At 56.5% G+C, this 19,816-nt stretch overlaps 1 protein-coding gene across 1 annotated transcript; it reads left to right on the forward strand.

Moving 5' to 3' along the window:
- Positions 1-242: 242 nt before the first annotated feature.
- SMIM7 (small integral membrane protein 7) lies at positions 243-12,435 on the forward strand. The gene is made up of 5 exons (XM_062179458.1): positions 243-316; positions 414-455; positions 865-917; positions 6,240-6,330; positions 11,500-12,435. Exons 1-5 carry the CDS (start codon positions 291-293, stop codon positions 11,513-11,515), a joined length of 228 nt encoding a protein of 75 aa, XP_062035442.1. The 5' UTR covers positions 243-290; the 3' UTR covers positions 11,516-12,435.
- Positions 12,436-19,816: the final 7,381 nt, after the last annotated feature.

Below are 19,816 nucleotides of genomic sequence, written 5' to 3' on the forward strand. Positions count from 1 at the left end.
GCAGCACGCACGATCAGGCCACACAAATTGCTCCGCCCCTTATGTGACGTCACGCTCTGGCCCCACCCCTCCCCTCCCTGACGCTCCGGGCCTCTTCAGAGAGGAGTGACGCGCTCCTCCCCTGAGGGGGCGGGACTCTGCCCATCATAGCCTTCAATTGGTCCAGCCCTCATCAGTGTCGCTTCTGGATTGGCCAGCTTGGCCTCCTTTCCCTCCCCCGCCCCCGCCCCTCACACACGCGCTCTCGGGGGCTTCCGCTTCCGGTTCTGACGGACGCGTTGGCCGTAACGATGATCGGAGACATCCTGCTGTTCGGGTAATTGGGGGTCGGGGGGGAACCAGGGACTGAGGGAGAGAGAGAGAGAGCCAGACGGGGCTGGGGCAGCCTTGGTAACTTAACTGTCGCTCTGCAGGACGCTGCTGATGAACGCCGGAGCGGTGCTCAACTTTAAACTGTGAGTAGGCCGCGCCGGACTGCGGCTGACACCCGGGGACCTCGCGGCCCCGCCCCCGCAGGCGTGGCGCCGCCCCGCAGGCCCCGCCTCTCCAGGGCCCCGCCCCCGCAGGCGTGGCCCCGCCCCCAATGCCCTCCCACCGCGCCTGCATTCCGGTTTGTCCCCTGTGCCATCCTCTGCGACACTCCTGGACTGTTTAAAGCCTCAGGGCCACGCCCGGAGACCTGGAGGCGCCCTTGTCCACCTTGTCAATGGCTGCAGACCGGGCTGTGACGGGCAGGGCAGGGCAGGGGGTGAGCCGGGAGTGGTGGGGGCGTTGGACCGCCCGGGGTCGCACAGCCTGGGCCCGCGACGAGGTGAGGGCTGGGGTGCCCCGTCCCCAGCGGCTGCTGTCTGCTCCCGTCTGTAGGAAGAAGAGGGACACGCAGGGCTTCGCGGAGGAGTCGAGGGACCCCAGCACAGGTGAGGCCGCCTCTCCCGGGCCCTGGGCTGGGGAGGGGGAGGGGTTGCTCCGGCGCTGGGTGACCACGAAGCAAGGGTGAGCGGTGGGTGGTAGGCCTTGGTGGGTGAAATCGCCCCTCTCCTCCCGCTGGACCTCCGTGCTGAGTCAGCACCCCCAAGGTTGCAATTTTTTTGTGTGGGTGCCGTGGTCTCTTCCCGCAATGCCCGGCCCTTGCCATTGCCGGTGAGCTCGGGGAAGGAGGAGAGGCCTCCTGGGGACCAAGCAGGTCGCCGCTTGCTCTCGGGATGCTGCGGAGCTGCCTTCCGTTTGGTTTTGCCTTTGAGTCAGACGCCCGTGCTAGCTTTTTAGTAAGGGGATTTTTGCCTAAAAAACTCACATGACCTGGTTTTTCTTGAGAAATTTGGAACATTCTGCGACTTAGAATTTGAGAGGCGCAGCGGGTTAAGCCGTGGCCTGCAGTGGCGGCATCCCATATGGGCGCTGGTTCGAGTCCTGGCTGCTCCACTTCCCATCCAGCTCTCTGCTATGACCTGGGAAAGCAGCAGGCGATGGCCCATGTGCTTGGGACCCTGCACCTGCGTGGGAGACCCGGATGGAGCTGCTGGCTCCTGACTTAGGATCAGCTCAGCTCTGGCCGTTGGGGCCATTTGGGGAGTGAACCAGCAGACGGAAGATCTCTCTCTCTCTCTCTCTGTAACTGCCTTTCAAATAAATAAATAAGCCTTTTAAACATTTTTTGAAGAGGGCTATTGGTGCCAATTGAGTGGGTTGAGAAGCCTCATTCCAGCCTCAAATCCTTAACGTTATTAAAAAATTTTTTTCTTGTTTGTTTGAAAGGCAGAATGACAGAGAGGTAGGGAGAGAGAGAGAGACAGACAGACAGAAAGCGTCCATCTGCTAGTTCACTCCCCAAATGGCTACAGACAGCCAGGGCTAGGCCAGGCTGAAGCCAGGGGCCAGGAGCTCCATCTGGGTCTCCGACGCGGGTGCAAGGATCCAAGGACTTGGGCCATCTGCCACCTTGCCAGGCGTGATAGCAGGGGGCTGAGTCAGAAGTGGAGCAGCCGGGACCCTGAGCAGTCGTCTGGCAGAGGATGCTGGTGTCACAAGCAGCCGCACCACCGAGCCCACGCCGTCCACTTCATGTTTTCGTCCTCTCCCCTTCCTGGCCCTTGGAGGCATCCGAGTTGATACTTCCTGCTGCGTTGACTGACGAGACACTTTGTGGGATCCAGGGAAGCCTGTGTGTGACTTTGTATCCATCTACTGAGTATTTACTGAGCGCCTGCTGCACACTGGCCACTGTGTGGGCTGCTGGGACTCAGCAGGGAACAAGACAGACGGCAGTGCCTGCCTTGTGGGGCTCACCGTGGGGAGAGTGAGACGGACAGTTCTGGAACAAGGGACAGACGGTGAGGGAGGTGGCGTGGGTGCTGCTGGCACTGACGGGGCGATGGCGATGGGGTTTGTGCTTGAGCTGGGCTCTGTGCAGGGAAGACCCTGGGAGCAGGGGGCATGATAGAGCATCGCACGGAGACAGAACCCTGAGAAGCAGGGTTTTTTTTTTTTCTCCCTAAAGGTTTATTTGAGGGACTGGTGTTGTGGTGTAGCAGGTAGAGCCGCCACCTGCAATGCCAACATCCCATATGGGCGTTGGTTTGAGTCCTGGCTGCTCCACTTCTATCCAGCTCTCTGCTGTGGCCTGGGAAGGCAGTGGAAGATGGCCTAAGAGCTTGGGTCTCTGCACTCACATGGGAGACCGGGAGCAGGCTTCTGGCTCCTGGTTTCAGATCAGCCCAGCTCTGGCTGTTGCAGCCGTTTAGGGAGTGAACCAGCGGATGGAAGACTTTCTCTCTCTGCCTCTGCTTCTCTGTAGCTCTGCCTTTCAAATAAATACATAAATCTTTAAAAAAGAGAGATTTATTTGAAAGGCGGAGAAACAGGAAGAGGGATCCTCCTTCTGCTGGTTCATTCCCCCAAATGGCTGCAACAGCCAGGGCCAGGCCAGGCTGAAGCCAGGAGAGAGGTCTTCCATCCGCTGGTTCACTCCCCAATTAGCCACAAGGTTGGAGCTGGACCAGTCCGAAACCAGGAGCCAGGAGCTTCCTCTGGGTCTCCCATGCGGGTGCAGAGGCCCAAGGACTTGGGCCATCTCCTACTGCTTTCCCAGGCCATAGCAGGGAGCTGGCTCGGAAGTGGAGCTGGGATGCTGGCGCCGCAGGTGGTGGCTTTACCCACTGTGCCAAAGTCCATTTTTTGACTTTTATTTGAGAGAGAGAGAGAGAGAGAGTGAGAGGTTTCCTATCTGCTTGTTTGTTCCCCAAATGCCTGCATCAGCCAGAGCTGGGCCAGCCTGGGTCTCCCACGCATGTGGCAAGGGACCAAGGGCTTGAGCCTTCACTGCGGCATTCGAGGGTGTGCGTTAGCAGGGAGCTGGGGCCGGAAGCAGGCACTCCAGGGTGGGGTGCAGGCGTCCCACCGCGCTGAACACTGCCGCGGCCCCTGGGCTTTACCCCAGAGGCTGTCTTAGTCACCATCCCGCCACGCGTCCGTGCGTGTGTCTCATTCAGCAGCCACACACACTGCTGGGCCACTCTGTGGAAGGCAGTACGTCCGCCTCCGGTGGGCGATTGGGCACAAGGGCTCGGAAGGGGCGGGAGCACCAGGAAAGGCAGCCGTGCCCCCCAATCAGGAGCTTGATTGTGCACTCTGGCATCTGCTGCTTTCCAGTGCGATTGGCTTCCCCTGCATGCTCCTGCCAGCCAGGACCCTGTGCCTGCTGCTTGCACGCATAGCTGTTCCTGTCCTCTGCCCTCTTTGCCTGGCTGACCAGGGACTAGCCCTAGGCACCTGCCCGCAGGGGCACAGCCAGACTGGGGCCACCGTCAGCTCCTGCCTGCATTTGAGGCCAGAGCTCGCGGGCTTCCTCACGGAAGCCTCTGATCCCCGTTCTCGACCCAGGCCCATACTAGGCCAGGTCTCCCCAGCACGTGTTCCCAGAACACCTGGACCCGCCCACTGTAGCGGCCATCACAGTGGGTAGCCACATGTGTGGTTCTGCATGTAGTGTCTGTCCCCCCTGTGGAGCTCCTAGGGGCAGGGACACCTGGCTAGGACCTCCCTGTACCCCTGAGCTACTGCCTGAAGCCAGGAACTTCCGGTTGGCACCTGTTGATGGTGGCAGAGGCCATGTGTGCCCATGATCCTGACATTTGGGGAGGGGTCTCGGCTGAGCACTACCCCTCAAACTTCCTGGTGCAGACTCATCTCTCTTGTGTTTATGTTTTTATTTTTTAAGAATGCACTTGTTTCAACCACTTTTAACCCTCTTAGTTTTGTTTCTGGGTTTATTTATTTGAAAGACTGTTACAGAAAGAAAAAAGGAGAGACAGAGAGGGAGATGGCCACTCCCTCAGTGGCTGCAGCAGGGCAGAGCCAGGCCAAAGCCAGGAGCCAGGAGCTTCCTCTGGGTCTCCCACATGGGTGCAGGGGCCCAAGCACTTGGGCCATCCTCTGCTGCTTTCCCAGGCGCAGTAGCAGGGAGCTGGATGAGAAGTGGAGCAACCAAGTCTCAAACTGGCACCCATGTGGGATGCCAGCATCGCGAGCGGTGGCTTAACCCTCGGCACCACATCGCCAGCCCTTAGCCTCATCTCTTACTGTTTCCAGCCTGTGTTGGGTCTGCGCTGAGCATGGGCTGTGCTGAGCACAGCGACCCCAGACCCGCGGAAGCTGTGTCCTGAGGGCGGCGAGCCTCGCCCGCCTGCTGTGTCTGAGCTCCACACTCTGCAGGCAGCACTTTGGGTTGCACCCTTGTCCATCACCTCCTCTGCACCTGGTCTTCTTTCCACTCCAGAGGCCCAGAGAGTCTCAAACCAGCCCTGTAGCGTCTGACTCTCGTGCTCTCAGCTCTCAGGGTGACTGTTTAGCCAAGGCGACCCCAGGGCAGGGGTGGATGTGGGCTTCCTGGTAAACATTTGAGGCTCTGAGTGCCTGGCCCCGAAACCTAACCCTGCCTTTGTCCTGCAAAAGTAACCTGAGATGGTATGTAAATGAGTGGGCGTGGCTGTGTGCCAATAAAACTTTATTCAGAGACGCTGAAGTTTTTCATCTTTGTAAGATTTATTTATTTTGAAAGAGTTGCAGAGGGGGAGAGAGGAGGTTCACTCCCCAGATTGCCGCAATGGCCAGAGCTGGGCCAGGCTGAAACCAGGAGCCAGGAGCTTCTTCCGGGTCTCCCATGTGGGTGCAGGAGCCCAAAGTCTCGGGCCATGTTCTGCTGCTTTTCCCAGACCATTAGCAAGGAGCTAGATCAGAAGTGGAACAGCAGGGACACAAGCTGGTGCCCGTATGGCATGCCGGCATCGCAGGTGGTGGCTTTATCTGGGCACAACGTTGCCTCCCAGACCCTGAAAGTTGAATTTTGTGTCTGGTGAAATATTCTTTTCATTCTCCCCCCTAAAAAGTCTAAAAGGTTGGGGCAGTGGTGTGGCACAGCAGGTTAAGCTGCCGCCTATGAAGCCAGCATCTGTTATCAGTACGCCAGTGGGAGTCCTGCTAATGAGTGTGGGAGAGCAGTGGAGGACGGCCCACGTGCTTGGGCCCCTGCACCAGTGTGGGAGACCCAGAGGAAGCTCCTGGCTCCTGGCTTTGGCCTGACCCAGTCCCAGCCATTGCAGCCATTTGGGGAGTGACCCAGTGGATAGAAGATTTTTCTCCCTCTGTCTCTTCCTCTCCCAGTAACACTATCTTCCAAATAAATAAATTTTTTTTATGAGATTTATTTATTTACTTGAGAGGCAGAGTTACAGACAGCTTCCACTGCTTTCCCAGGCCGTAGCAGGGAGCTGGATTGGAAGTGGAGCAGCTGGGACTTGGACCAGGACCTTTATGGGATGCAGGCACCATAGGCGAAGGCTTAACCTACTATGCCACAGTGCCGGCCATATTAATAAATGTTAAAATTACTATCGCTATCTCTCTCCCTCTCTCCCTCCCCCCCCCCCCCAACAGCCTTTCCTAGCAGACGGGCCACACAGGTCTGTAATTCACTGATTCCCTGCCCTAGAGCACTGAGCTTCCCAGTAGTTAGAGCAGAAGTCCCAGGGCAGGCTGCTATTGGGACGTGGGTCACACACCCCTCCCTGAGCCAATCAGAGGCGGCCATGGGGCTTGGTGCTCTCACGGCAGTGGCCAGTGGCTGGCGCAGCCTGCTTGCCAAGGATGGGGGCCCAGAGGGGAGGCCGCAGCTGTCGTCACCGGCGGGCAAAGCCACCGAGAGCCCCGCAGCTGTGGTGTAAGCCTGCGTTCTGATTTTCCAGGTGACAACATCCGGGAGTTCCTGCTGAGCCTGCGCTACTTCCGCATCTTCATCGCCCTGTGGAATATCTTCATGATGTTCTGCATGATCCTGTGAGTGTCCCCGCCTCAGGGCCGTTGCCCAGGGCGACCGCCCACCCAGTGGGCCTACTGCGTCCCTGTCCCTTCAGTCTATATGCTGTGCGCTTGCCAAATGGGAACTCTGCACGCGTGAGAGGCCTCTGGGGGCCCTGGGGCGTGGACCGCATGATGAGTTCCCCCGGGGGCCAGGCTGCAGTCTCCCCTGGGACGCATTGTTCTCCCGAGTCCCAGCTGCACCTGGCAGCCCTGGCCGGCTGTGCCGGACTGCGTGCGTGCGCGCTTGGCATCTGTCAAGGCGGAGAATATTTATCTAGAGTGTCGGGTGAGCTGTGGGATCCTGCCCCACCCTCCCTGGAAGTCCCCAGAAATGTCCTCGGACTGTATCTCTGCTTCTGTGCCTATGCCCAGAAGTTAAAGGACCTCGGGGAAAATGCTAGAAGGGACCAGGGGCTTCCCCCAGAAAGGAGGAGGAGGGAGAGTCAGCTGTCCTGAGCGACTGAGACGAGTCGCCGGGCAGTCCTAGTGTCAGCCCCTACAGGCTGGGCAGGGGCGTTTCGCCGAGTGGCCCAGAGGCGGGCTGAGGGCTGGGCTGTGTTCCTGGAGCACCCTTTTCAAGGTGTGCTGGTGGCCAGGCAGCCCCGTGACCGACTCCGGAAGGGGTCGGGGAATTGGCCGACGCTGTGGGAAGTGTGACTGGGGCTCACCCAGAGCAGACTCGTGTCGCGGGACCACGCCAGCCTTTTGTCTCTGGGTCTCTGCTCATTCCCAGTTGTCCATCCTGGGCGGTGCGCTTGGATTATGGCTGAGGCCGAGAACACGGCGTGGTTCCTCACCCCGGGCAGGACACTGTGTTAACAGCTGGGACATGGAGAAAAACCCAGCACAGATAGGGAGCAGTTGGTTGTGAGACGACAGTGGGAGGGGGCTCCTGGTTTCCAGGTCGGTCAGAGAGAGACTTCTTGGAGAAGGTGCTGCCTGTAGAGCTGGAGGAAAGTGTGGCAGCGCAGACGTAGCAGGTGCAAAGGCCCTGGGGCCAGAAGAACTGGGCGTGATTTCCTTGTTATGTTTTCTGTGCCTCCTCTTTGCCCTCCTCGTCCGACCCACTTCTGTTGGCTGTGACCAGGGCGGCAGCCCGAGGCTGAGTGACTTCCCAGCTCGGTTCTCCCAGGGAAGCCTCCCCAGTAGCTCAGGATCCTGACTGCGTCTCCTGAGAGCAGAGTCTGATTGGCCTACGCTGTGTCACCCGGGTCAGGTGTGGCTGGGAGTGTTTGATTCCAGCACAACCATTTAGCTTAGGGGTCAGCAAACCACGGCCCCTGTGGGCCAGACCTGCTCGCTTTGCCTGTGTTTTGTGCGTGAAGTTTTATCGCCATGGAGCCACGCCCTTGTTGGCTGCTTGCTGGCCATGCTGGAGTGAAGAAGCCGCGATTGTGACGGCGGCTGCCTGGCCTGCACGGCCTGTTTCTCTGTGACCCTTGCCCACCCGCAGCTGGGCTGGCTTCTGCAACGGGGGTGATGGGTGAAGGAAAATCCTCTTAGCGTCTGGCTTTTCCAGGGTGTTAGGATACTGGAAATCACCTAAATATCCCAGGAGCAGGGAGGGGTCAGGTAGCTTGAAGGACCGCCTGCGTGACCAGCTGTCACATCACCGCCGGTATGCCGGAGAATTCTTGTCCTCTCGGAGAAACGTTTGTAAAGGGAGGAAGGCCAGGTGTGCTGTAGGCACCGTCTGACCCCGGCTGGGGATAGCTGCTGGGTGAGCGTGGCACGGAGGCACTGTTCAGTGAGGGCATTGGAAGGGTCTGCTCTGGACGGTCCACGGTGGTGATCGCGCACAGGTGCTGAGCACGTTGGCAGCGTCTGGGCCATGATTCAGCGCTGCCTGCACCTGCCCCCATAGGGTTCGAGGCAGGCTGCTTTGCAAATTCTAAGAAGTTGTGGAAAATGTGAGGAATACAGGGAGAACCGTCCCTGAGTGTTTAGGGAGCAGCAGTGGTATTACATGTAACTTATTTCTGAAACGTCAAAAGTGTGTTGGATGTATAATTTGATAGATTACCCAGTACAGCAGAGAGTTCATTGCAGAATGTGGGTAGTGCAAGTACCTGCCGGTGTGCGTGAAACCGTTCCTCTAGCTCTTCGGTGTGTTGTAATTTTTCATCATAAAATATTGAGAGGAGAAGCCAGGAAGAAAACGAAGACGTCAGGGCACAGAGAGGGCCTTCCGAGTACAGTGGGAGTCTGCGCTCACAAGTCAGCGTTTCATTGTTGTCCATGGGGTTGTGCAGCCTCATTCCAGAACATTCTCATCACTCCCCAAAAGGAGAGCCCGTCCCCATGAGCAGTCAGGCCCCCCGCCCCCACTCCTCTACCCCAGACCCTGGCAGCCCACGGGTCTGCTTCCTGTCTGCCTCTGCCTGCCCCGGGCATTTCCCAGCCACTGAGTCTTGGCCTCTGTGGCCTTTTGGTGTCGGCCTGAGGCCGTCAGGCTTTGAGCCCGGGGCTGAGTGGCACTCTGCAGATGGCACCCCGTCACCTGCTGTCAACCAGGGGGCAGTGTGGAGGTTTCCCGTTTGGGGCCGTTAGAAGGAGCGCTGAGGCGATGTTTCACGTGCGTGTGCTTGCGTGGACCTAGGGTTAGGTGTGGATACCCAGGAGGAACTTGCTGGGTCATCTGTAACTGTGTTTATCCTTCTGAGGAGCCCCCAGACTGTTTCCCAAAGCAGCTGCGGGATTTGAATCTGCACCAGCCGTGTTGAGGGTTGGGATGTCTCCCTGTGCTCGCCGGCGCTTACCTAACGGTAGTTTTTGTTATAGTCATTCTAGTGAAGGTTTTGATTTTCATTTCCCCGATGCTTAATCATGGGGACGTCTTTTTTTTTTTTTTTTTTTTTTTTATTCTCTAGTAAGTTCTTTTCTTTTTAAATATTTATTTGAGGGGCCAGCGCTGTGGCATAGCAAGTAAAGCCTCCACCTGCAGTGCCGGCATCTCATATAGACGCCGGTTCGAGTCCCAGCTGCTCCACTTCCAATCCAGCTCTCTGCTGTGGCCTGGGAAAGCAGTAGAAGATGGCCCAGGTCCTTGGGCCCCTGCCTCTGCATGGGAGAAGCTCCTGGCTCCTGGCTTCAGATGGGCCCACCTCCGGCTGTTGCGGCCATCTGGGGAGTAAACCAGCAGATGGAAGACCTCTCTCTCTCTCTCTCTCTCTCTGCCTCTCCTCTCTCTGTGTAACTCTGAATTTCAAATAAATAGATACATTTTTCTAAAAAATATTTATTTGAAAGGGAGAGGCACAGAGAGAGAGGGAGAGACAGGCAGAGTGAGATCTTCCATCTGCTGGTTCATTCCCCAAATGGCCACAACTGCTGGGCCGGGCCAGGCCAAAGTCAGCAGCCAGGAGTTCCATCAAGTTCTCCCACGCAGGTGGCAGGGGCCCAAGCACTTGGGTCGTTCTCCACAGCCTTTCCAGGCACATTAGCCGGGAGCTGGATCAGAAGTGCGGCAGCCAGAACTTGAGCTGTGGGATGCTGACGTCACGGGCAGCGGCTTAACCCACGGCGCCTGCCCCTTGAGCTCTTGTAAGGTGCATGTCTGCCATTTGTACATCTGCTTTGGAGACGTGTCTGTTTGGATCCTCTGCTCACACGGTAATTGTGACTGACTTGTCAGAGTTTATATTCTGGGAGCCGGCGCTGTGGCCTAGCGGGTTAAGCTACTGCCTGCAGTGCTGGCATCTCATGTGGGCTGTGGTTCGAGTCCTGGCTGCTCCACTTCTGATCCAGCTCTCTGCTATGGCCTGGGAAAGCAGTGGAAGATGGTCCAAGTCCTTGGGCCCCTGCACCCATGTGGGAGACCCAGGAGAAGCTCCTGGCTCCTGGCTTTGGGCGGGCCCAGCTGTGGCTGTTGTGGCCATTTGGGGAATGAACCAACAGATGGAAGACCTCTTTCTCTCTCTCTCTGCCTCTGCCTTTCAGATAAACTGTATATTAAAAAGAAAGGTGACACGGGCCGTTCCCATCTATATCATTCTAGCAGATCTCTGGTTTTCCCCTGTAGGGCTGTGTCCGTGGCTTACAAACTCTTCACTCCAGGTCTTTGCCGTTCCAACATTTGTTTCAACAAGTTGCCTGTAATTTTTTTGTTTTGTTTTGTTTCCTTTGTTTATTCAGAGGTCCTTTTGAAAGTCCCCGCTAGCTTGCAGAAACAGAAAGTGGACCGCTGTGTCGCAGGGTCCCGGGAAGTGCAGCCATCCCTTCTTGTCCCTAGGGATTCGGTTCCAAGGCCTAGCTTGGAAGCCAGGATGCACGGATGCCCAAGTGCCTTCCACAGGATGGCGTCGTGTTTGCATTGCACAGGGGTGGGGAACGTGGGCCGCGTGAGGCCCACAAAATTATGGGGTCTGGCCCTGTCCACCGCAGCCGCGGGACTTGAAATTCCACCTGTCTACAGCCGGCTGATTTTGTTTTTTCTAGGGTTTATTTATTTATTTGAAAGGCAGAGTTATAGAGAGGGAGAGAGAGAGAGAGAAAGAGGTCTTCCATCCGCTGGTTTGCTCCCTAATTGGCTGCAATGGCTGAAGCTGTGCTGATCTGAAGCCAGGAGCCAGGAGCTCCATCCGGGTCTCCCACGCGGGTGCAGGGGCCCAAGGACTTGGGCCATCCTCCACTGCCTTCCCAGGCCACAGCAGAGAGCTGGAGCGGAAGAGGAACAGCCAGGACTTGAACTGGCACCCATATGGGATGCTGGCCCTGCAGGTGGCGGCTTTACCCGCTACGCCATGGCACCGGCCCCAAGTCGGCTGCTTTTTGAGGTGGTTGTTTTGTGTGTGACCCGTGAGCAAGGTTGCCACCTCTCGATGACTGACACGGTGCGAGTAGTGTCACGTAATGTTTAGGGGCTGATGACAAGTGGAAAACAAAGAGTATACATTCAGTGCAACCGCAGTATTTTGTTTTCTCCAAATAATTTCTGTGCACAGTTGGTTGGATCTTTGGCTGTGGACAGGCAGGCGTGGAGGCTTTTGTGTGTTTGTGACTGTCTGTGGCTTGGTGTTAAGTAGTTGGAAGTAGCGGTCAGTAACCCGGAATTGTCCATGGAAAGCCGGCCCTACCGGTTACATTTAGAGCAGTGTATTCCCGATCCTCACTGCCCTTTTTTTTCTCTCCTTTGATTTTCCCCAGGCTGTTCGGCTCCTGAGCCCCAGCCCCGGACCCAGGAGCCCGCCCTCCCGGCCGCCGAGTGTCTGTTCCTCCACTCCTGATGCCTGCGAGAAAGCCAGCGATCTGCCCTGTCGACGCGAGCTCGTGGTGGGTGGAAAAACATTTGCCAAGCTGCACGCAGCTCCCCAGCCCCCACCCCACAGGTGGTCTCTGACGCAGGACCCCCGTGCCCTGCGGGCTCCCGGGGGCTGCGGACTGTGCTAAAGTTGCCTTCCCCTGGAGATGAGAGAACACCGTCATGCCGGCTCCCTCCTCTCCCCTGGAGATGAGAGAACACCGTCATGCCGGCTCCCTCCTCTCCCAGGCTGGCCCAGGATGCCTGCTTCCCGATCCTGTGGGTTAGAATCACAAGGATTTCTTTTTTCCTTTTTCTTTTTTTAATCCTGGGGTCCAAGCAGAAGGGTTAACTACTGTTGGACAAAGCGTATCCTGTGGGCAGCGTTTGTAAAATAGCAAGCGAGCTCAGGCCACCAGGGTCCCAGTGGGTCCGACAGGGGTTTATGGGGTCAGCCGGGAGCCCTGTGTCCTGGTGCCAGAGTCGACGCGGGCTCTTGGTGCAGCTGAGGTCATCCAGGGGTGGGTGGCCCATGACAGGGTCACCACGTAGCGAGAGGGCCAGGTCAGGTTGATGGCTGCGGCTGAGGGGTGCAGAAGAGGTGGCTGGGGTGTGGGGGTGGGGAATGCCAGGAGGAGTTTCCCTTCGCCTTGAAGCTTCCTGTTAAGCGAAGTAGCCTGGGGGCCTTTCACAGCAGTTGCCAAAAAACCAGAGTGGGTTTTTTTTTTTTTAATTGGTGATAATTGAGACCCTGTTCTGAAGGCTTGAGTTTCTTCAGTGTACTTGGCCAGCAGTCGACTGATTTCAAGGTGGAAATTCAATAAATCTCAACCAAAGAAACACCACGGCGGGTTTTTTTTTTTTTTTTTTTTTTTGGTCTAGAAGCTTCTTTGAGACAGGCTGCCCTGGTTTGGTGGCCGAAGCGAAAGGCCTGGCGGCGGGCGCCTGGAGCCCAGGGCTGGGGTGGTGCGTCTGTGGTGGTTTCTGGAGCCCTGGACTTTGTAGGTAAACACACAGGCCTGTGGGGCTTCAGTAGCACTGAAAATAAACCTCATTCCTCCCAAGGACCTGTGGTTGCTAAGTTGTTTTTTGGTCCCCACCACGACGTCCACCTCGCAGCTTGGCGTTTCAGACTCCGCGGTGGGCGGGTTCGTAGCAGAGCGTGTCAGAAGTTCAAACAACAGTCAGTGGTAGGTTTGTTTTTCCCCCCTCCCCTTCGGCTCTTGCTCTGTAAACCCGTGGGTGAGAACTGAGCCCCTGAGCTGGGCTGCCTGCACCTGTAAGCTGATGGAGCCGGTGGTCCCGATGGGGGCTCGGCCAACCAAGGTCAAGTTGCCTTGTGCCTCACTCTGTACTTCTGCCTTGTGTTCCACCACTCAGAGCTGGGTTGGGTGTCCCCCAACGCCTGGGGCTCTGTGAGTGGTAGGGGTGGGGGTGGGTGGTCAGGGGCCTCTGAATGGAGCCCCGCACAGGCCGGGGAGGAGGAGGAACTGAGCCAAGGTCACGGCCGGCCCTCGGTGGACCATGTGATTGAGGAGAGGAAACCTTGGTTGCCTCATTCCGACCGGGGCTGAGGTCTCTGCCAGGCGAGGCTTTGTTCGTTAGGTGGGGTTTGTGCTCCACAAATCCTGTGCCAGAGTTTGTTTGGAATAGTCGTATTTTTCTCCGGAGAACTGTCATCCCATTGTCAAGTTCTTTATCAGCTGCGGGGGCTTTTCAGATGCCTGCTGGAGGCTGCTGTATGTTTAGAGGAAAAAAAATAAATTTTTTTGTCATATATTTGAAAGAGAGAGAGAGTGTTCCGTCCCCAGATGCCTGCAACAGGCCAGGCAGGGCTGAAGCTGGGAGCCGTGGGTGACAAGGAACCCAGTTAACTTGAGCCGTGCGTCGCCACCTCCCAGGGTCAGGAGCCGGAGCTGGGTGCCGAAACCCAGGTCCTCTGGCATAGGTCGAGAGCGTCGTGTTCACCGCCAGGCGAAATGCCCCTGGTGTACACTTGCAAAAATGCAAGTCCCGGGTGCGTCTCCTGGGAGCCTTGGCGAGACCCAGCCTTGGCATCAGAGGCCACAGAAGTCGGAACGTTGGGCGCCCGGTGCTCCCGTTCTGGGTCAGCCAAATGCGGGTTCAGATCCGCTCTCTGCCGCTTCCTTGTGGGACCCTGGGTGACAGGTTCCCTCGCCTCGACCTCAGTTTGCACCTCTCAGAGACGCGGCCCACGAGTCACGCTGGCCACTGGGCGGTCACAAGGGCTTAGCCACGTGCTCACCGGGACCTGCGTGTGTGTCTTTCCTCGCCCACCGCCATCTCTGTAGGCTGCACACGCGCCATTAAACGAGTGAGCGGGAAATTTGGAAAATGGGAGAAATTCCACGACCAGGGGCGTGGCCAGCGTGCCTGGGTGGGTCAGGCCACGTGGGTTCTACTGCTCCTTCCTCCCTCCTGTCTGCGCTGCCAGAGAGACTTCGGGGTTCTTGGTGTCAGGAACGGGGGGGGGGGGGCCCTCAGCTCTCACTGGACTTGACTTTGTACTTGGTCCCCCAGGTGTTGCCCTGGGGCAGAGGCCCAGGAGGGGCCCCACCCCCGTGCTGCATCCTCATAGTGGCTTTCAGTGGCTTCGGTTGGTTTTATGAGCGACGGTTTCTTGTTGCCAGTGCACATTCATTGCAAAAAGGTTAGAAAAAATGCAGATTTGCTAGAAGAAAAAGAAAAAAAAATCGCCCATAATCAGGTTCTCCCAGCGACGTCTTTCTGGGTACAGGTCCTTCTGCCCTTTCTCTGTGCGAAGCCATTGGGTGTGGTGCGCATGCTTTACTTATGAAAAATTAGCTTAGTGTCTCCCAGCCTGCATCTCTCGACTGATAAGACCCTGTTCCCGGCCGGCGCCGCGGCTCACTAGGCTAATCCTCCGCCTTGCGGCGCCGGCACACCGGGTTCTAGTCCTGGTCGGGGCACCGATCCTGTCCCGGTTGCCCCTCTTCCAGGCCAGCTCTCTGCTGTGGCCAGGGAGTGCAGTGGAGGATGGCCCAAGTCCTTGGGCCCTGCACCCCATGGGAGACCAGGATAAGCACCTGGCTCCTGCCATCTGATCAGCGCGATGTGCAGGTCGCAGCGCCAGCCGCGGCGGCCATTGGAGGGTGAACCAACGGCAAAAGGAAGACCTTTCTCTCTGTCTCTCTCTCTCTCACTGTCCACTCTGCCTGTCAAAAAAAAAACTTAAAAAAAAAAAAAAAAGACCCTGTTCCCATATAAGCAAATAAGGCTCCCCCCACCCCCCGGCAATATCATTGTTTTTTAAAATATTTTATTTGTTTATTTGAGATGTAGAGTTAGAGAGAGAGGGAGGGACAGAGAGAGAGGTCTTCCATCCGCTGGTTCACTCCCTAAACGGCCACTACGGCTGCAACTGATCTGATCCAAAGCCAGGAGCTTCTTCCTGGTCTCTTCTGTGGGTGCAGAGGCCCAGGCACTCGGCCGTCTTCCCCTGCTTTCCCAGGTGTGTTAGCAGGCGTGTCGCCGCCTACCCTACCCTGGAGTGTGTCGCTCGGAGTTTCCGTGGAAGTGAGACGCCATCCTTGGCCTTGGCGTTCCCTTAGCCTGCGCCCTTGCCGTTTCAACACGTGGAACGCATCTTTCCCTTGTGTGGGTTTCTCCTTGCATTTTAGTTCCGGTTACGCTGCAGCAGAAGTCGGCAGACTCCGGCCCACAGGCCAGGTCTGGCCCACTGCCTGTGTTTGTCAATAAAGTTTTACTAGCATCCAGCCACGCCCCTGTATGTCCGTCTGAGCGATCTCCCTGCAGAGTTGAGTGGTTGTGACAGGGACAGACAAGAGCCGGCCACCCTGCGTTTGCCGGGCAGGTTCACTCCTGTTACCCTGGGGCTGGGGCTGGTGGGCTCAGGTGCGCGCTTTGCTGCCAGATTGCCCCATGTGGATCAGCACCATTTGCTCCTCACGGTCTAAATTGTAAAGCCAGCATCTGCAAACCTGTTTTTAAAAAGTGAGCTGACGGTCTAGCTGGCCATTTCCAAGGGATGTGGTTAGCAGACAAAGCCCCATTTTATTCCTCTCGCTGGTGTGGGGGGGGGCGGGGGGGGGGCTTTGACAAGATTGGCTCTGCTCTGCCGTGGTCGCTTTTGAGGAGCCAGCGCGCGTGGCCCGAGCCGGACCATTTCTCTCTGTTTCATTGTCTCTTCCTCAGCCAGATCTGAGCGTGTGGACAAAAAAAAAAAAAAAAAAAAACCCTTGATGTTTTCCTGTGTGGATGAGAGACCATGTGATTTGCAGACAGAGCAAAAGGCAGGCCATTCAAAGGGAGAGAGAGGGGTCCGTGGTGCTATGATGCCGAGAGAAGCGCTGGGTCGGCCCGGAGCCTGGCTCTGGCTCCTGAGTTCCTGGAGAGCTTGGAGGCGGCACACATTCCCACGCGAGCAGCCAGGCGGAAGGATCGGGGCAAACCAGGAACACGGAGTCGGCGCTCCCCGAGAACGAAGCCCGCGCGTGGCGTGGTGGCTTTTTCCCTGCGCCTGCTGGGTTGTTTCTGATCTGCCCAGGGGCCGGCTGACTACTGTAGCCTAGCCCTCACCCTAGGAGGGCTTTTCCTTCCTGGGCCGGTGCGGAGACGCAGTGGGTTATGCTGCCACGAGCCTGCAACACCGGCATCCCACGTGGGCGCCGGTTCCAGTCGCAGCTGCTCCACTTCCCATCCAGTTCCATACTGATGCACCTGGGAAGGCAGCAGAGGACGGCCCCCAGGGCCTGGGCCCCTGCCACCCACGTGGGAGACCCAGACGAAGCTCCTGGATCCTGGCTGTTGGCGGCCGTTCGGGGAGTGGACCAGCAGGTGGAAGATCTCTCTCTGTCTCTCCCTCCCTCCCTCTGTCTCTTCTGTAGCTCTGCCTTTCAATAATTAAAAAAACAGGTGTACACAAAAAGAGTTACAGATGCCCTTCATCTGTGGGGTCGCTTTCTGTGGCTTTGGTGGCCCATAGTCTGAAATACTACATGGAAAATTCCAGAAATGCACAACTTGTACGTTTTATTATCTGTGTATTTGAGAAGAAGGACACACGGGTGTGCGCGTGCACACACACACACACCTCCCTTCTGATTTCACTCCCCAGATACCTGCAGCAGTCAGGGCTGAGGCCAGAAAGAAGCTGGGAGCTGAGAATTCAGGGCAGCCCCCCCACCCCCACCCGTGGGCAGCAGGGACCACAGAGTTCAAGACACCACCTGCTGCCCCCCAGGGCGAGCCCGAGCAGGGAGCCGGAGTCAGAGGGGGAGGAGCCAGGGCTGAAACCCGGGCCCTCCGAAGCGCCTGCCCTGGGTTTCATGCCTTTGAAATGGTTAGAACGTGGCACCTCCTCTGTGGGTTTCACTTTCCCTGCTTGTCATTGCCCAGGGTCCAAGATCTTAGGTGGAAAATTCCAGAAACAGTCCATGGGTTTTTAGATAACTCCCATTATTACAAGATATTGTTAGGGCTGTCCTGTTTTCATATTAGTTGTTATTAATCTCTTATTGTGCCTAATTTAGAAATCAGACCTTGGCCACAGATGCGTGTATGTAGGCAGAAGCGTAGCACATGTGGGGCTTGGTGTTGTCTGGAGCTTCAGGCGCCCACAGAACCTCTCGAAACACAGCTCTTGTAGGAAATGTCAGTTTGATCCATACAGAAGTTTTATTGGGATGCCGGCCTGCCCGTTCATTTGGATCGAGTCTTTTTTTTTTTTTTTTTTTAAATCAATGTATTTATTTGAAAGGAGTTACAGAGAGGGAGAGAAAGATTCTTCCGGGTCTCCCACGTGGAGGGCAAGGGCCCAGGCACTTGGGCCATCTTCTGCCTTCCCATGTGGATTAGCAGAGAGCTGGATCGGATGTGGAGCAGCCAGGACTCGAGCCAGTGGTGCGGGTATGGGATGCCGGTGCTACACACTGGCCCTTTGGGTTGAGTCCTTGCCCCCGAGAGACCAGCCAGCCCACAGAGCTGCCCCCACTCCTCGTCTGGCCTTCTGCGGCACATTTGGACGACCCCTGGTCCGTGAGCTGCTCGTTACTCTAACTGAAATACCTAAGAGGGAAGAGGGTTTGTTTCCCTCCTGAGCCCACGGTCGGGCAGCCCCATCAGCCTGGTGTCTGGTGGCGGATCGGAGTAGGGGTGGGGTGGGGGTGTGGTCTTCCTCTGTGTTCCTGTGTCTCTCTACAAGGCCACCAGGGTGCGACCCTGGGGCTCTACTGCAGGCCAACCGCTGCCCAGAGACCCCCGTCTCCCTACAGCACCATTGGCTCAGGCCTGTGCCATAACCCATCAGCCGGTCAGCCCTTGGCTGCTAACCTCAGACTTGGGGATTTAGACTCCTGCCGGAGTTCGGGCAGGCGACCCCTGTTTGTTCAAACCCTAACCCCCCCGGGCCAGGCTAAACCAGAAAGAGAGAAGACCCTCCCAGGTGGGTCTGGGTCGTCCGGGTCCAGTTCACGTTCCTATCACAGCAGTGCATGGTCTGAGCGGGTACGGGAGTGTGGAGCCGTAGAAGGTTCCCTGCAGGGGACTGGAGCCCCAGTGTGCATGTGGAAGACACCGGGCCTGGTGGCCGCAGCGGACACCGGGCTCCGTCAATTAGAGGGAATGACTTGGGGCAGTGCTGTGGTCTCCCTGCACCTGCACATCCCCCTGTGTGATGTGGGGATGGGGAGCGAGGGAGCCGCCATGTGGACGGACGCTGTGTCAGGGTCGATTGTGGTTTGTGTCGGCCGCGGTCTCTGCAGGCTTCTGTGAGGCCTAGGTGAGGGGTTGCGTCAGTCAGCTTGGGCTCCCTTGACTAGATACAGGGCACAGGTGGCTTAAACAAGAGCTTATTTTCTCACTGTTAAGGAAGCTGAAGGTCAAGGCCAAGGTGCTGGCAGAGTTGGTGTTTCTGTGAGGACTCTCCTGCTGCCTTGCAGTCAGCTGCCTTCTTTTTAATTAATTAATTTTTTAAGGGTACACATTTCATAGGTACAACTTCAGGAATATAGTGATTCTTCCCACCGTACCTGCCCTCCCACGCACACTGCCACTCCTCCTCCCTCTGCCCTTCCCAGTCCCGTTCTCCATTGAGATTCATTTTCAGTTACCTTTGTACACAGAAGACCAACTTTGTACTAAGTAAAGATTTCAACAGTTTGTACACACACACAAACACTCACAAACTGTTTGAGAAGAAGTTTTACAGTTAACCCTGATAATACAACTCATTGAGGACAGAGGTCCTGCACAGGGAGTATGTGCACAGTGACTCCTGTTGTTGATTTAACAATTAACACTCTTATGTATGATGTCAGTGATCACCCGAGGCTCTTGATATGAGCTGCCTAGGCCATGGAAGCCTTTTGAGTCCACAAACTCTGTCAGTATTTAGACAAGGCCATAAGCAAAATAGAAGTACTCTCCTCCATTTAGAGAGAAGTACCTCCTTCTTTGATGGCCACTTCTTTCCACTGGGATCTCACTCACAGAGATCCTTCATGTGGAACATTTTTGCCACAGTGTCTTTTTTTTTTTTTTTTGACAGACAGAGTGGACAGTGAGAGAGAGAGAGACAGGGAGAGAGGTCTTCCTTTACTGATGGTTCACCCTCCAATGGCTGCTGCGGCCAGCGTGCTGTGGCCGGCACACCGTGATGATCCGAAGCCAGGAACCGGTGCTTCTCCTGGTCTCCCATGCGGGCACAGGGCCCAAGGACTTGGGCCATCCTCCACTGCACTCTCGGGCCACAGCAGAGAGCTGGACTGGAAGAGGGGCAACCGGGACAGAATCTGGCGCCCCAACCGGGACTAGAAACCAGTATGCCAGCGCCGCAGGCAGAGGATTAGCCTATTGAGCCATGGCGCTGGCACCACAGTGTCTTGGCTTTCCATACCTGAAATGTTTTCATGGGCTTTTCAGCCAGACCAGGAAGCCTCAAGGGCTGATTCTGAGGTCAGAGTGTTACTTAAAGCAATCGTCATTCTATGAGTCTGCTGTGTGGCCTGCTTCCCATGCTGGAACATTCTCTCCTTTTTAATTCCATCTGTTATTATTATTACCAGACACTTGATCCTATTTATATGATCCCTTTAACAATTAACCCTATCCATAGGTTCACTTTAACACTTAATATGATCAGTTTAACACTTAAGATATTGGCCGCCTTCCTGCCTCCTCCTCACCTGGCCTTTTTCTCCATGTTTATATGTTGTTTTTTTT

The sequence above is a fragment of the Lepus europaeus genome, chromosome 20 (assembly GCF_033115175.1).
Source record: "Lepus europaeus isolate LE1 chromosome 20, mLepTim1.pri, whole genome shotgun sequence".
Lineage (NCBI taxonomy): Eukaryota > Metazoa > Chordata > Mammalia > Lagomorpha > Leporidae > Lepus > Lepus europaeus.

Bases quoted from the DNA above. Each gene is read 5' to 3' on its own strand.
- SMIM7 (XM_062179458.1), top strand. From the start codon at position 291: ATGATCGGAGACATCCTGCTGTTCGG. The intron at 317-413 runs GTAATTGGGGGT...GTCGCTCTGCAG, and splicing joins GGAGACATCCTGCTGTTCGG to GACGCTGCTGATGAACGCCG. The intron at 918-6,239 runs GTGAGGCCGCCT...CTGATTTTCCAG, and splicing joins GTCGAGGGACCCCAGCACAG to GTGACAACATCCGGGAGTTC.